The following is an 18275-nucleotide window of genomic DNA, read 5'->3' on the forward strand; positions in this document are numbered from 1 at the left end:
ATAACAGCCCCATCTGTGGTGGTAGAAGCAGTAATCACTCTGTCTGAGTGCTCGTTACATTGTGGTTAGGCCACAGCTTTGCTGGATGGCCCAGCAGGAGGGCTGTATGGAGCTCTGTTGCAGGGTGCAGAAAGGTCTGTCTGCTTCCTTGGCTATCAGATGTAGGGCACTGAAATCTATGTCAGATATTGTCAAAGAAATGTGCACCGGTAGCTAGGAGAGTAACGGGGCATTGAACAAGAAACATTTTGCTTGTCCATCCGCTAAGACCACAATTTCATGTGTGAGCTCGGAGGGGTTCCTATCGCTCACGCCTTGCATATTAAATTGCATGGCGTGCTTGTGCCAGCTGAGTTCAAGGGAATCGAGGAGAAAACGCAGGAACTGTTCATACTTGCGCTCCATAGGAGGATTTTCCATGAAGGAGCTTACTTTTGCTGCGGTAGCGGCGTCCAGCGCCCTGACGACTTGCCAGATCATGGTATCCTCCGAGACAATGCCTCTAATCTTGAATTGTGACTCGGCCAGTTGTAACCAATTCCTGGGCTGATTGGCCTAGAAGGGCGGCAAATACACATCCAGAGTTGGTTGCGGCTGTTGCAACTGTAGCTGTAGTAGCATCCTGCATTTCGTCGCAATCAAGGTGGGTACCAAAGATGTTGGAACCATCGGGGTCACCACTGTAGCACCTGCTAATGACAGTGCTACTGAAATGAGAGACGTCCACACAGCAGGAGGTGAACCGGTAAATGAACTTTATTTTGAATTACTCGCGCTGCTCGGGGAGAACGCCCACTTCCTGCAAGGGGTGCACTGGACTTAGGAAGTGAGGTCAATGCGTCGCGGAATCACCCCGTCCAGCAGCACACAATAGGGAACCGGCGCCATCCCCCCCAAGCAATGCATGTTGCCAACTGTGGGCTTCTCCTCAGAGGGGAAGGGGGGCCCGTGCCATCTCAGACAACTGGGGCGGCTATTTGGCCCGTCTAACCGCGCGGTCGCTCGGCCCGCTACAACGTGGCTTTTGCAAACAGAGAAATCATCCATTGTTTGTCAGAGTATTGTACAACAGTTTGTATGAAGGCTACAAGTTGGCAGACCTGCTGCAAGTCCCTATTTCAAGACGGGTTTTGAGTTCTGAGTTCAGCCTACTCTAAATTTCTGTAATTGAAGAGATTGTAGTTATTCTGTTTCCCCTGAAATAGGGAGAAAAAGAAGTACTCCTGGCGCTAACCTGGAAGAAGTAATCTTTTGGAAAAACCCAAGAGAGGGCAAGTTTCTTCAGTTGCTGATTGAAGGAGATCAGTTTGCGAGTCCAACGAACAATAAATATCTCTCGGAAACCAACAAAGACTTTCCTAAGCGGGAACAACTTAAGTTAAAGCATCAGAGCCTGGTGAATATAATATCTGTTCAATTATGTGCACAGTATGGAAGATTTCCTTATACCAGTGAACTTTGAGAAGTGAAAAATGAATGATTGGACAAAGAAAAACAAACTTTCCTGAACACACACATGCAATTACACACCTCCCTCCCCTACTCTTCTATTCAGACGCCTGTCATCATTTTTCTATACTTGATGAAGGGCTCAAGCCTAAAATGTCAGTTATGTATTTTTACCTTTGCTACATAAAGGACACTACTTGATCTGCTGAGTTTCTCCACCATTTTATTTTTACACATGTATGTTGAGTAGTTTTTATCTGACAATAAATCTGAATTTAATACAATATACTGTTAGTATTGGGCAATTTAAGAAAAAAAACCCCAAAAAAATACCTGTTCACCTGCAACAGGAATTTAGGTGTATATAATACATTGAATGTGTGTATACCCATAAACTCATCATTATAATTTATGATGCATTTTAAGAACATTAGCTAATGAAATATAATCAGCATGGATTTACATAGTTGAGTCCAATAAATTCAACATGCTTTTCATGACATTTGATTAAATACAGAGCGACCAAAAACTTGATAAAATTTCCAAAAAGCATTTGACCATTTTAGCAAAAGATTTGATAAAATCTCCATTTTAATAGACTGGATTTTTCCAACAAATCCCAGTTGAAACAGAAAATTTCATCTGTGAAACTCTTGGTAATTTTAAATTTCACAGCCATATAACTTACATATCTACAACTCATTTTAATACACATTTGATTACATTATAATTGTAATAAGTTTTGGGGACAAAAAAGAGCTTGGAACTATTATTTTACTCTTACTCAAACAAAAGTCCCAAAGATCAAATTCAAATTTCTTTCAAATGTTCAAGTTCCATTTACAGATTTGTTTCAAGTTTTAAAGACTTACTTTAACTTTCTTCAATCCTGCATCAAACCTCTCCAAAATTAGTTTGGCGTTCTTGTATGTCTCCTTTTCCATGACCTCCTCAAGCTGGTTAGAAGTACATATTAGAAACGCATTAGTGATACATACACACTTGATCACAAAAAACTTCTCTTGCAGTTTCACTTTTGACAGAGTATAAAGGACAAGATTCAAGGTCAAAAGTATAACAGTCTTCATTATAAGCTTCCCTATGGTTAGTATATTCCCCATAGTGACAACAGCCTTGTCATGTCTTGCTGGTATTCCAAACAAATATTATTTTTATTATTCAATGCTCAACTTCAGCTGTATTCAGCAAGCAGTCAAGTCATGCAGAATTTCTTGATCGTGGGCAGCAACATGTCCCTGTGTACTTCCTATCTTATGGAACTGAGGCAGCGAAGATCTCATCAATTGCTCAAAATGGATTTGAATAAATTTTCGAAAGAGAATCAAATTCAGTGGAGGAACATCTCATTGCTAATTTGATAATTAAACAATTATTTTATAATGATTTTTCAATGCAAGCGACAAAAGGTACCAAAAAACCCCTTTCTCACTGGCACCCTGCCCCAGGAATTAACTGGGAATTTACTGTGACAGAGTCCAGTGAAAAACGATGTCATTTCATGCTGGGGATTGACCACCTCTACTCATATCCATGGCGTTTGCTGAAACCGGTGTGCTGGTAAAACCATTGGAAAAAGGACAGCAGAAAGTCACCCATTTCCAGTTGAAGGTAGAACACTCCCATCCCCGGGGATGCGGGTGTTCAGTGGAAAAGCAATTAGTGTCCCAGTTAAGGGTGGCCCAGTGGAAACAACACAAAGGGCAGTCCGGGACACTGCACAGCCAATTAAGTGGGATGCCAATGGAAAAGGGGCTAAACATAAACATTCCAACAAACAATTCCTATGTACACAAATATAACAGAACAAGAGATTGGCTGATCTCAATCTACATTCATAACAGAAGAGACCCATGTTTTGTTTGATATTTTATAATGATTGCTCAATGCAAATTGAATACATAACTGATGCCAAGGGATGCATTGCATCTACTGCAACTTACAATTTTGCATTCCACTTTATGAAACATTTGCAATGAAATGTCCAACTACTTTGAGTACATTGCAACTTAAGAAACGTTGAAGTGGCACAATTAAGGTATTTATCAGATTTTTATCAGACAAGGGAAAAACCAGATTGGACTAAGATAGAGCTAGATAAAATAGGGGAGAAGGTACCGGAACATATACTTTATAAGTGGGATGAAAAGTTGGTATGATATAAAAGCTCAATGGAAGATTCACTTAGAAAGAAAAAAAAATTACCAAATATCAAAATTCCTATTGACGCAAAATCCATTAATCCCTTTTACAATAGATAACCTTTCCTTTAGAGAATGGGAGAGAAAAGGAATTAAAAGAATAGAAAATTGTTTTTTGGGAAATAATTTATTAGCATTTGAACAGTTGAAGTACAAATATGGAATTACTCATGGTACAATGCTTGCATATCATCAACTGAAAGCTTATTTAAAGGATAAATTGGGAAACAAACTGAGATTACCAAAATGAAACAGCTTTGAATATGTGACTACAGAAGCAATGATAATAAAAAGATTTATAACAAACATGTACATCAAGCTGCAAGAGAAGGAAAATTATGAAATAAGCTATAAACCTAAACAAAAGTGGGAAAAAGATTTAAACAAAGATAAAAAATGAAACATGGGAAAAGTTATGCTCTGGAACTATGAAGAATATAATAATCACAAGGTTACACATGATACAGTATAATTGGTTACACAGGTTGTATACCACGCCCCAAAAGTTAAAAAAAATGGGATCCAACATTATCAGATAGATGTTTTCGCTGTAAGAAGGAAATGGGAACAACAGTACATGCAATTTGGGCATGTGAGAAAGTGAAAAGGTTTTGGGAAGATCTAAATCAGGTATTAAATAAAATCACAAAAAAGCAACATCCCAAAAAATCCAGAGATCTTTCTTCTAAGTAATACAAGAAGTAAAGAATTAGGCCTCAAACTGGATGAAGCGCAAAAAAGATTTATTATGATAGCCTTAGCTGTAGCAAAAAAATGTATAATGTCAACTTGTAAATCACAAGAGAGCCTGAGAGAACAGCAATGGTAAATGGAAAAAATAACATACAATTTAAAAAATAGAGTCACGTTATTTGAACAAATTTGTGAACCATACATGAAACATAACAGAGGGCTTGCCTCGGACCTCCACCCCAAAAAATGATAAAATGATAAGAAGACAAAATGACTTGACCCAGTGTGTAAAAGTAGATGACACAATTTTCTTGTTTATTTTCATTGTGTGATGACATTGTTCAATGGTTTTATTGTATTGTATATGTTGAACCTTGTGATGCGCGTCGAAAGAACCAAAGACTTGTTGATCCAAACAAAGTCTTTTATTAACTAAAAGACTGGAACATATCACAAGTAGGTCAACAGTCCAGAATGACCTGGTCTGGCTAGGAACAATCCTTTAAGACCTGCCAGTAGGTGTGGCTACAATCTCAGCCAATAACAGTCATCCTACACTTCTTTTCTTTTATTTGGCATGGCTTCGCGGACGAAGATTTATGGAGGGGTAATGTCCACGTCAGCTGCAGGCTCTTTTGTGGCTGACAAGTCTGATGCGGGACAGGCAGACACGGTTGCAGTGGTTGCAAGGGAAAATTGGTTGGTTGGAGTTGGGTGTTGGGTTTTTCCTCCTTTGTCTTTTGTCAGTGAGGTGGGCTCTGCGGTCTTCTTCAAAGGAGGTTGCTGTCCGCCAAACTGTTCTTCACCCTTCTACATTTCCATCACACTGATTTTTAAAAATTGATCCAACCAATCCCATTATAAACTGTGACCACAAACAGGGCTGTGCCATTGCATTAACTTCTCTCAATCTGCATCACTGCAACAACTTTCAACAAGCTCCTTTCTAGAAAGTTAATGGAAAACTTTTTTCCGCTACCACAACACACTGTTCACTCGGCATCCTCTTTCTGCCCATCTCACAGACTCTCGACCCTTTCACACTTGCAGGTGATCCCATGAATCAAAAGCCAATCGATTTTTAAAGTGGCAAGTGTGAAAGCAAAATCAGTTCAACGCCGGCTTCAGGTGGCATCATCTCACATGAGGGATTGACTGCCTCGACCCCTAGTACAATCCCCGACGTCTGCAGATGCCGGCTTTACAATCAGGCAAGTGTGAAGGGTGTAACTGCATTGTGGGATTGAAATGACCCAAGTTTTTGTGGGAGTGCAGTGGGGAAGAGAGAGAAGAAATAAATAGCAATAAACAGCAATAGTGGGCAACTTTTAAACAGCGTGGGAAAATTGGTAGCACTATAGCACACAATTTATAAAGAGCGTGAGGAAAATAGCAATGGAGGACCTGACTTCCCATAATGCCATGTGGCAGAGAAACCCCTCAATGAATACTTCATGTTTGCAGGCAGGCATACAGCCCTTTCTCTGCCATATGGAATTCTGGGAAGGCAGGTTCACCATCGTGCTTTCCCCCATGGTATTTATAAATAGTACACAATAGCGCTACCAATATTCCCACACTGTTTAAATCGTACGTGATAGTGCTCCCAACTTTCCCACGCTGTATAATTTGAGCGCTACCAACTTTCCCACCCATTTAAAAATTGTCTGCTATTGCAATTTATTGCTCGCACTTTCCCACTGTACCTTATAAAGGTTTATATAGGTCGGCACAAGAAAAACAGGAGCTGAAGGGCCCATACCGTGCTGCACATAAAATTTAGTTATAATTAGGCATGATTAATTTTGTTCAAATACACTGATCAGGATTGAGAGCGGGTCCACCATCGCTCAATGCATCACGGGGTCATCAGTAGAAGGTAGAACAGTCCTAACCCTGCGGATGGCTCCTTGCAAGTGTGAAAATTTCAGTGTCCCCATTAATGTCGCAGGACACTAAACAGCCAATTTATTGGGATGCAAGTGTGAAAGAGGCTTGTGATTCAGATTTATTGTCAGAGTACATACATGACATCCCATACAACCCAGAGATTTATTTTCCTGCGAGCATGGTAGAATTACCACTTATTAGTAGTAAAAGAAATAAAACAACATACACATGTAAACAAATGAAGGAATCTAAACAAACTTGCAATGCAGAGATAGAAAACAAATCAATAAAGTCCAAAATAAAAGTACTTAAACAAGTCCCTGATTGAGTTTATTGTTGAGGTGTCTGATGGTGGAGGGGCAACAGCTGTTCCTGAACCTGGTGGTTCAACTCTTGAGGCACCTCTACTCTTTTCCTGATGGTAGCAGCAAGAACCGAGTGTGCCAGGTGGTGTGAATCCTTGATTACTGCTACTCTCCAACAGCAGCTTTCCCTGTAGATCAGTGGTTCTCAACCTATGGGTGGTTTCATGGTTTCATAACTCCAAAGGAAATGAAATGGGCCAATGACAATTTTTCTCAAGCAAAATATTTCGGTAACAAGTGGGTCTAGAGCAGTGATTCTCAACCTTCCCACTCACATCCCACCATAAGCAATCCCTTACTAATCACAGAGCACCGATGGCATAACGATTACTTAAAATGGGATGTGAGTGGAAAGAAACAGCACAAGGACAGCTTCTTCCCCACTGCCATTAGATTCCTGAATAATCAATAAACCAAAGGCACTGCCTTACTTTTCGTGCAGTATTATTGTATTATTTTTGAATATAGTAACGTTATCAGATGATTATATGAACATTTGCACGATGATGCTGCCACAAAACACCAAATTTCGTGACTTGTTCACGACAATAAATTCTAATTCTGATTTTTCAATCAGTCTCCACAGATTTTAAATGGAGGAAGAGACTATTTGAAAATCAAGCCCTCAAGTTGAAGATCATAACATTCTAAATTACATTAACTAGCCCCCTCCCCCCCACCCCCAATCTGTGTGCTCCAAAGTCAAAGTCAACCTTCACTAAGCACTTCAAAGAACTGGCAGGATAGGGGACCACATCAGCGGCATCATCCAGGTCAATTTTCCTAAAATTATGAATCAAGCTCTCATTTGCAATTAGGTCCAATGGGAAAGACACCCAAATTATTTCACTCCAAATTCCATCATGGTGCAAAAACAAGCTTCTGTTTATATATTAAAAAAATCCTCACCAATTCTTGAGAATCACTGACCCTCCACACCTCAAAGTGAAGTAGCAGGAAAACATGTTCCCATTGGAGGCAACATCTCAAATAGACAGTAAAGAAACATCTATTGTAAAGTCCATAGATCGTACATGGAACTCAATCACCCAAAGCCCACAGAAAGAGAGGAAACAAGCCATCCTCAAACTCAGGGGCTCAAAACAAAAAGATAATGATAAGCAGAACTGACTGCATTGCCCAAGACTACTGATTTGAATTGCCTTTCAGTCCACACTTCACTTACCCAGGTAATAGAGGGCCAAGAGTTAACACCCCAAATTCATGAGGTCACTGGGAAAAGAAAGTGGGCTCCAAGTTATGCAAAAACATCAGGCACCATATCCCACCACTCGCTCTGGAGTTAGTTGACAGCTTTCAACAGTTCAGCTGTCCAAGGATTCTTCAGAGCTTTAAAAATATTTCTTACAGGTTGAACATATTGTAGCGACTGCATCGGCAGCACTACTGAATAACAAAACGTCCATACAGTACAAGGGTGAAACCAAGACAGATTAGATTGTTTGAATTCACTGTGTCGCCCCATTGGAAACGCCCACTCCTGGTGATGTATCCACCGGCTTCCAGGAGTGACGTCATCGTGTCGCGGTGCCACTCCTCAGCCGGCGGCGCAGAAGTTGGGGGCTCCTTAGTTCGCACATGGCACTAAACCCAGGCCCCTCGGCAGTAAAGAGAGGCCAACACCATCTTGGAATGGTCATTTGTTGCAGCTATTCAGCCTGTTCACCCACACAGTCGCTCGGCCTGCGACACCAAACCCCCCCCCCCCAAAGAATCGCCCCCACTTTTTAAGCAGTCTGACTTAGTCTCTGGGTGGTCTACCTCAGTGACTGACCCAGAGTCGACAGTTCGGAGTCCAGGTGCGCAGCTTTGAGGCGATCAACTGTGAATCTGTCCTGTCAGGCACCAATGTCTGTCCAATGTTAACACAACACCATGACTCTGCAGCACCTTGAAGGGGCCTTCATACTGGCACAGCAGAGGCATTCCTCATTGTCCTCTGCATACTAAGATATAGTGGTGGACTGCAGAAATGTGGCTGGGTGGCGAGCCATGTTGGGGCAGTGGAGTCATTCACCCACTTGTCCTTTCAACCTGCATAGGACATCTAAAACACTGGGCTGTGAGCTGGGGTGGGTTGAAATGTAGGTTCCCTGGAATGGTGAGAGGTGGACCATACACCCTCTCCCTGGTTGATGCTGGCAGGTCCTTTCGGTGTCGTGTAGATTCTGAGCAGTACCCATGGGAGCTCATCCATCCAGTTCGGTCCAGTCACTTGGGCTTTCAAGGCAGTCTTCAGGTGGCAGTGGAACGGTTTGCCTAGTCCATTTGCTTGGGGATGGTAGGCCTTGGTGTGGTGGACCTGATTGCCACAGAATTTTGTGAGGTTGGACCAGAGGAGGTGAACTGCATTCCCCAGTCCGATGTGATGTGGGTTGGAACTCCAAAATGTGCAACCCAAGTGGCTAGGAAAGCCTGGGTACACGTCTCCCATGTTGCACATAGTCATGGGTATCGCCTTTGGCCAGCTGGTGCATCTGTCGATGGTCGTGAGCAAGAACCTCATACGTTGACTCACTGAGAAGGGGTTGACGTTGATGACGTGGACATGTTCGAACCTGTGTGATGCTGGCTCAAAAGTACGTAGGGGGGGCTTTAGTGTGCTAGCACTGTAAGTAGGTTCGGGCCCACAGGGTAACATCTCAGCAGAGTCCATGCCACACAAACTTGTCCGACAGCAGGCAGACCATGGACCTTATGGCGGGGTGAGACAAACCGTGGATCTGGTCAAAAACCAGCCGTTGCCAGGTTTCAGGTAGGATAGGCTTGGGGGAACCGGTGGAGATGTCGCACAGCAGGGACAATTTTCCTGGTGATAGCCATCCAGTATGCCTGGACGTCTGCGTCCTCCCTCTGATCCTTGGCGAGTTGGGTGACGTTGAGTCCTCCCAAGGTTGTGGTGATCATGAGCCTGGAGAGCCCGTTGGCCTTGCCGGTGACATGGTGGATATTCGTGGTATACTCCAATATGTAGGAGAGGTAATATTGTTGCCTTGCTGACCACAGGTCCAAAACCTTGCTCAGCGTGTAGGTCAACGGTTTGTGTTCCATGTAGGTGGTGAACATTCTCCCTTCTAGCATATAACAGAAATGCCATATCGCCAGGTACAAGGCCAACAGTTAGCAGTTGAATGCGCAGTATTTGAGCTCTGTTGTTCGAAGGTGCTTACTGAAGAAAGCTAGGGGGAACTAGTGCGTGTCAACCCTTTGGACTAGCACTGCGCCCACCGCTGTCTGAAATGTCTGTTGTGAGGGCTGGGGAGAGGTGGAGTCTGAGTGCGCCAGTACTGTAGCCCTCACCAATGCTGACTTGGTGGCATGGAAAGCCTCCATGCCCTCTGGCATCCATGCAGTGTCTTGTTACCAAGCTTAATAAGTTCGAAATGTGGCTGCATGAGGGTGGCCGCTCCCAGGAGGAAGCGATGGTAGAAATTGACCATCCCGAGGAACTGCTGCAGTCCTTTGGTCATGCTCAGCTTAGGGAAATTCTGAATCACCTCTACCTTGTCGGGGAGTAACGTGGCGCCCTCTGGGGTCATGTGGTGTCACAGAAAGTCCATTGTTTGTAGGCCAAATAGGCACTTGGCCGGGTTCACTGTGAGCCCGAACTGCTGCATTCTGTCGAACAGGAGGGTGAGGTGATTCCTCTCGGTGTTGCGTCGGGGCTGGCTATGAGGATGTCATCTAGACAGACGAAGAGGACATCAAGGTCCCTTCCGACCGCGTTCATTAGCTGCTGGAATGTCTGGGCCACGTTTTTGAGTCTGAAGGGCATTCTCAGGAATTCAACGAGGCCAAAAGATGTGATGATAGCAGTCTTCGGAATGTTGCTGGGGTGTACGGGGATCTGGTGGTACCCCTTAGAGAATACCCTGTAGCCTTGTTATCTCATGTCGAAATCCTGGACATTCAGGATGGAGTACCTGTCCAGAACCGTTGCCTTGTTCAGTCATCGGTAGTTGCTGCACGGACGTCAACCGTAGAGCTCTTCTGCGCCAAATGGAGCGGGGAGGCCCATGGGCTGTTAGAACAGCGGACGATCATCAACTCCTTCTTGGCAGCAAATTCGGCCTTAACTTGTTGGAGCTTGTCCTGTGGGAGGCGCCAGTGGTCTCTAAATGGTGCTCCACGCCATGTGGCAGGTTGGAGTCGTGAAAGTTCAGGGCCAATAAGGCTGTGTACTTGTCTCAGTCCAGGGCATGGATTCCCAATGGCAGGAGGGAGCATCGCCGCAGAGTGAGAGGGAAAGACTAGAATGTGGTAGCTTTCACTAACCGACATCTCATCATGTCTACCAGCAGTTTGTGAGCTCGTAGGAAATCTGCTCCGTTGGCTGCTTGCAGGAGGAGGCCCTTGATGTTGTTTCTCGCCTCAAAGTACATGGACGGAATGAGGCTGTTTTCCACACCCCTGTCAACAAGTCCCTCTTCATCCTATGGTCTCTGAGATAGATTAGGCCTTTCTGAATGCCAACCGTTGAGGCCATTATTGGCAGCTCGCCCGCCTGTTTCCCATCGCCATGTTGGATACGGGCACGGAGAAGGGTACACTGCCAGGCGTTCCTGCCCCATCAGCGGTGGTAGAAACAGTACTTGCTGTTCTTCTCCATGTGCCCATCGCATTGCTCCTGTGTCGCAGCTACCATTGGTACTTCTGGTGGGTTGGTCAGGGTGCCGGCGCCGATGGCATAGACTGGCTTAATGTGGAGGGAGCTCTGCTACAGCATTTCTCCTTGGCTATGAGGTGAAATCCATGTCCGAAACTTCCAAGGATAAGTGTGCTGGCAGTTTCAAGAGGAACAAGGCCTCAAACAAGAAACAGTCTGTGTGACCGTCTGCCAGGGCCACCATTTGATGCATTAATTCAGAGGGATTTCTGTCACCCAGGCCCTGCATGTTGAGGATCCGGATGGCACACTCATGCCGGCTGAGCTCTGGGATGTCGAGGAGGAACCATCGGAGCTGCTCATACTGCTCCATCAGTGAGTTTTCTATGAAGGAGTTACTTTGGCAGCTATGGCAGCATCCAGAGCACTAACGACGTGCCAGAAGTGGAACTGGGTCTCAACCAGCCGTAGCCAGTTCCTGGGCTAGTTTACCCAGAAAGGCGAGAGATGCACGCCCACCATGTTTACAGGTGCTGTGATTGTGGATGCAGCTGGTTGCTGCATTTTGCTGTGATCGATGCTGGTTCTAAAACGTTGGAACCGTTGGGGTCACCACTGTAACGACTGCTTTGGCAGCGCTACTGAAAAACAAGACACCCACACATTGCGAGGGTGAAACCAAGACTGATTTTATTGTTGGAAACATCTACTTCCGGTGACGTATACGCTGGCTTCCAGAAGTGACGTGGAGTCACTCCTCAGCCGCTGGCCCTCTACGCAGAAGTGGAGGGCTTAGTTTGCACATGGTGCTAAACGCGGGCTCCTTCTCGGCAGTCATCTTGGAATGGCCATTTGTTGCAGCAATTCGGCCTATTCCACTGCGGGGTTGCTCAGCCCACTGCACCATGTTTTTTAAGAAAAAAAACAAGTAAAACAAGCTTAACTGTGGTATTTTCCTGGTATGGCCCACACTAAAAGTGAGGGATGGATACAAGCTGCATTTCACTGCTCCACCTTTGGCTAGGCTCAGTTGAAAATCAAAGACACCCTGATGGTCAGATTCAATAAAGGCAGCATAATGCAGACCATTCAAAACCAAAAGGGGGGTTGGCGGGTGGTGGTGGGGAGGGGACCAAGAGCGATTAAGACTGCAGGGTGCCCACACGGAATAAAAGGTGTTGATCCTCCAATTTTCATGATATCAGTCTGGCAGTGCTTTTGTGATTCACTCCATATAGTATACAGAGAAAAGGGAAAATATTATCAGAACACATTTATAGCGAGACCTCAATTTTAACAGGCAGGAAAGCACAACATTTCAGGAGGTTAAATAAATCAATAGTCTGGAATTTGCAATCAAGAATGAATGTAAACACATCATTCAAACTGAAAATATCTTTTGGCTCTGGCAATTATTCTGTAAAATGCAGAAATCCAGACACTGCTGGGTAGTCTGCTGTTTCACAAGGCCTATTTGACACCAACTACTATTGGTTAAATATTTTGCTCCTTTCAAAATAGCAGAAAATATTCTGCCTGAAAGATGTAACCAAATTTTTTTTTATATAAAAACATTATTCAACAACCTCTTCACCTCAAATATTTAAGAATGCAAATGTAATTAGATTTCGCAACTTATTGCAAGAGTATTTATAATATTCCTTTTTCTACTTTAATCTACACATGCACCAAATATTTAGATTTTTGAAAAATATTTAATATACTAATGTTTATTCCTCTTTTCATAACTATTCTATGTTATTAGTTGTTCAAACAATTGAGCATCAAAGCGGCTAGAAGTCAAAATACCCTACCAAAAAACACCATGCAGCAACTTGTGCCTTGTGTTAAGGCATCCAATGAATCTTCTAAACAAGTTTCTTAGAAACACAGAAACCATAGGTTTTTTTCCCCCAATACTGAGCAGGGCATGAATATATTTTAAGACAAAGCCACACAAGATTTAGTATTGTAAAAAGATTAGAAAATTAATAATGACTGAAAGGTAATGTATTGCAACTGGGACAATCTCAACAATGACACAGCAGTTATATTATTTCACAAAGCTCCTTGGACCAGGCAGAATTCAGTCCCAACCTATTGTACTATGTGGCATTTTCTCATTCTCCCTACGATAATGTCTGTTTCTTTGAGGGTGCTCCAGTTTCCTCCAATATTTTTAAAGCAGTGCTGTTTAGTAGGTTAACCAGTTAGTGTGGTACAGTACATTAAGTTCAGGTGAGGTGCCAGAAGGATCAGGTGGCAAATGTTTGTCCATTCAAGATGGACTGCAGGGAGAAGTCTGGGATCAGGCTAATAATCCTAACATCAGTGGTCAGTAAGTTATGAGGGAGCATTCGGAGGGATAGGGTAGACAAGAATCTTTAGACAAGTTTATTGGTATCTGATTGTACAAATACAGCCCGACAAAATAGTGTTCTCCGGTCCTTGGTGCAAAACATGCAGACACACATACAGACAAGCAATACATATGCAGAACAAGTATTTCATCTATACAAATAAATAAATGTTTTATGAAAGTGAGATTCAGATGGTTAATGTGAGCAATTCCTTTGGTCATTCAGCATTCTCATTACCCATGGGAAGTGTTACATAATAGAACAAAATATAATATTCTAATATATGTAATATAAATGCAAAACCAAGGAGTTAATTGTTGACTTCAGGAATGGACAACCAGAGGTGTACAATTCAGTGATCATTGGGGGAAATCAGAGGTGACGAGGTTGAGCATATTAAAGTTCTTGGGAATCACTATCTCAAAGGATATTTCAAGGACCCAACACACTAATGGTCATAGATTATAGTATAGATTGTACAGATTTACTTCACAGATAAATCCCTGACTTGCAACCTATGCGACTTGCATCCATCCGCACATACATCCGAACTTTTAAAAATATATACAAAATATATAAAATTTATGCTGTTTATGTTGTATTTGACAAACTATAACAGGAATACAGAGCACGCAAGAACCAAAATGTGTGTACTTACTTGTTAGTCAGCATCCCAGGGTCCATCGGCTGGATGCAGCCATCTTTATTCCTGTGTGTATCTGCAAGTCTTTGGCTGGCGCAGGTGCGGTGGGTTTATGCATTGAAGTTCTGTTGGCGCATGCGTAAGAGTTAAGGGCACAAATTCATTATCGCCAGATCACTTAACTCTCACGCTTCTACTTTCTCAGGAGTTTGCAGAGGATGGGAATGACACTGGAAAGCCTGGCAAATTCCTACAGATGTGTAGCGGAAAGTGGGCTAACGGCTGCATAATTGTCTAGTATGGGGACACCAATGTCCCCAAGCAGAAAGCCTTGGTCAATGAAGTGGACACAGTCCAGGACTTCACAATCAAAACCCTCCCCACCATCAAGAACATCTACAAGGAACGCTGCTGTCCGAGAGCAGCAGCAATCATCAAGGATCCACAACATCCAGCATATGCTCTGTTCTTGCTGCGACCATCAGAAGAGGTATCGGTGCCAACAAGACTCGCACCATCAGGTTCTGAAACAGTTTTCATCAGCATTGCCCGAGACTCATTACAGTGAGAGAAAGCAGCAAAAGAGAGCCCCGTGAGAGTTACTGAGTGTCTGTGTGTTCACCTCCAGCGCACCCTCAGCTTTTGCGGACACACAAGCTCACCATCTTGGGCACAGACCCCATAGCTATCGATGACGAAAGGGCTATTTAGGGACGGTCAGTAGGGTTTTCGAAGTGGGAGGTCAAGCCTGTCAAATCTGACAGCAGGTTTTTTTTATTATATGTCCTAAAAGGCTATAGAATTATATACATATGAATTTCAACAAGACATTCAACAAAGTTCTGCATGGTAAACTGGTCTGGAAGTTTAGATCATATACGATCCAAAGAGAGGTAGCCAAATGTAAAAAAAAGTTGCTTCGTGGCAGAAAGCAGAGAGTGAGAGCAGAAGGTTGTTTTATGGACTGGAGCCCTGTGACTAGAGGTGTGCCACATGGCTTGGATGCTGGGCCCATGAAAACATCTATGGCACAATTAGCAAAATTTGCAGATGAGCTAGTACTATTTATAGCCAAGATGGTTTCCAAAAATTACAGCAGGATCTTGATCAGTAGACAGGTGAGCAGACAGATGTTTGGTGGAATTTAATGAGAAATGCAAGGTGTTGCATTTTGGGAAGTCTAACATAGTAGGTCCAACAGAATGAATGGCCAGGTTCTGGGGGTGCTGTAAAGCTGAGGAATCCAGAAGCACAGGTACATAGCACATTGAAAATTACATCTCGGAGGAGTCACGTGATGAAGTAGTGGCCGGTAGGGTAAAACCAGCCCTCTCCAGAAAAGAAGAAATCAAAAGACAAAGTTCAACAAATATAAAATATAAGAAATAACAATAAAGTTGCAGAGAAGAGAAAGAAGATGGCACCTAAGAAGAAAAAAGTAAAAACAGGAAAAAAAGAAGACACCAGAAAAGAAAGGAGAAGGCCTTACCTGCACGAAGGAACAGGGAGCCGTGGTGGCGAAGAACGTCCGTTCTCAGAGGTTGGTGCCGGCCCTGCAGAGTCGTGACCACCCTCACCGGTGGACTGCAAAAATAGCTCTGAGCCAAACAAAAGTGCGCAACTGCACATGCACGAGGAGTCGCGCATGAGCAGTGCGCAATGTAAGGTAAAGGAAAACACCAACAGGAGGGGGGGCTCAGCCAAGGAGCGGGCAATCATGCCGCGACCAGCTGAGGGACGCCTGACACCAGGGCTCCCAGCTAGAAAAGGAAAGCGACAGGAAAGGAATTGAAAGGAAAGAAGAACAGCAGCAAGAGGCCCAACAGATGAGTAGCCTAGAAGAAGAGGACCAAGAGCAAGAAGCCAAGCAAGAAGCAGCCCAGCAAAATGAGACAAGCAACTCATCAGAAAAGTCAGAAGAGACACAGATACAAGGAAGAGAAGAAGACAAACACAGGTTCAGACACAGAAGAGGAAGAAGATGACCAAGATCAGCGCAGAGAAATAGAAGGTAATATAGATAAAGCTATATTACAGAATATATAGATAAAGCTTTTTTTCAAGAACAAATGAGAGCATTAAAAGAATGGTTGTCATTAGAATTTAGTGCAATTAAAAGAAAAATGAAAAGAACAGAAGACAAAATACAAAGATTAGAACTAGTCATGACAGAAATAGGGAAAAGAGTAGAAAATGTGGAAGAACGAGAAACAGCTGTAGAAATGGAAGTGAATGACTTAAAAGGAAAATTGGAAGAAAGTGACAAAAAAATTAGAGAGACACAAGCGTTGTTAGCTCAGAAAATTGATATGTTGGAAAATTATTGTAGGCAAACAACATAAAAATGGTGGGCCTGAAGGAAGATGAAGGAACAGATAAGAAAGAATTTATAAAAGGATGGATCCCAAAGGTCCTGGGACGACAGAAATACAGGAAGAAACGGAAATAGAAAGGACACACAGAACACTAGCTCCGAAACCACAGACACATCAAAAATCAAGACCCATTTTAGTAAAATTTTTGAGATATACGACAAAAGAAAATATACTGGAGCAGACAAGGAATAAAATTAGAGAAGACAATAAACCATTGGAATAAAGGGTCAAAAAATATTTTTTTTACCCAAACATAAGTTTTGAACTCAAAGAAGAGGAAGGAGTTTAATACGGCAAAATCGATCCTATGGAAAAAGGTTATAAATTCATGTTAAGACATCCAGCTGTGCTTAAAATATTTATCCCCGGGGAGCAAAACAGACTGTTCTCAGATTCACAGGAAGCACAAAAATTTGCAGAATGCTTGCAGGACAGAAGGAGAGATGAAGAGATGTAATAAGAATGAAGAATGGCAATAAAATATATATAAAGATGTAAAAACAATGTATAAGTAAAGACCTAAAGAAGGGAAAAGAGAAGGGAAGGAAGGGAGGGGGGAAAAGGGAGAACTTTGTTATAAGTATTAAAAAAAAGTGTTTTCTGGGGGGGTGTTGTGGGGGAAGAGAATAACCGTCACTGCGAAATCAGTTGACGCTTACCAACAGGATCGCAATCCAAATGGAAAGGGAGTTGTGGTTGCCCGGCAAGGGATAAGAGGCAACTCAGAGGAGGGGGAGGGGATTTGGGGTTAAGGTAATATTGGATGTGGGAGTTGTTGGAGTATTTTATGTTTTAAATGTGTTGTCATACATAGAGTTCAAAAAAGGAAAACTGAGATGAAAAGGGGAATGGTGGTGGTGAGGAAGTAGAAATGAGGTGTAAACAGGATACAAGATGGGTACGTTGAACTATATGACTATAAACATTAATGGAATACATAACCAAATTAAAAGGAAGAGGCTATTAAATTTACTGAAAAAATAAAAAAATAGATATAGCATTTGTGCAGGAAATGCATCTAACTGAAGTGGAACATAACAAATTAAAGAGAGGCTGGGTAGGACACGTAGTGGCAGCATCATATAATTCAAAAGCTAGAGGGATAGCTATATTAATTAATAAAAATGTACCAATCAAAATAGAGGAGGAAATAATAGATCCAGCAGGGAGGTATGCAATGATAAAGTGTCAGATATATTCAGAATTTTGGAATTTGCTCAATATATATGCACCTAATGAGGAAGATCAAAAGTTTATGCAGGATATTTTTTTGAAGATTGTAGATACACAAGGAAATACATTGATAGGAGGGGATTTTAACCTTAATTTGGATGCAATGTTGGATAAAACTGGACAAAAGACGAGCAAAAAGAATAAAGTGGCCAAATTTATGATTAAATCAATGCAGGAAGTGAAACTTATGGATATATGGAGGAGGCAGCACCCAAGGGAGAAGGAATACTCATATTATTCGAGTAGGCATAAAACGTACTCAAGGATTGATATGTTTTTGTTGTTGGCCCACATTCAAGGGAGAGTTAGGAAAACTGAATATAAAGCTAGATTGCTATCTGATCATTCTCCGCTGTTATTAGCAATAGAACTGGAGGACATCCCACCAAGAACACAGAGATGGAGGTTAAACTCCATGCTA

At 42.7% G+C, this 18275-nt stretch overlaps 1 protein-coding gene across 3 annotated transcripts in view; it reads right to left on the reverse strand.

Moving 5' to 3' along the window:
* LOC138762200 (endoplasmic reticulum junction formation protein lunapark-like) overlaps positions 1 to 18275 on the reverse strand; it is a 122417-nt gene that overhangs the window by 41940 nt on the left and 62202 nt on the right. For all 3 annotated transcript variants that reach the window (XM_069935797.1, XM_069935798.1, XM_069935795.1), the window contains one exon: positions 2322 to 2405. In XM_069935797.1, coding sequence (XP_069791898.1) covers positions 2322 to 2405 — 84 coding nt within the window. The remainder of the gene's footprint in view (positions 1 to 2321; positions 2406 to 18275) is intronic.

Source organism: Narcine bancroftii, chromosome 4 (assembly GCF_036971445.1).
Source record: "Narcine bancroftii isolate sNarBan1 chromosome 4, sNarBan1.hap1, whole genome shotgun sequence".
NCBI classification, from domain to species: domain Eukaryota; kingdom Metazoa; phylum Chordata; class Chondrichthyes; order Torpediniformes; family Narcinidae; genus Narcine; species Narcine bancroftii.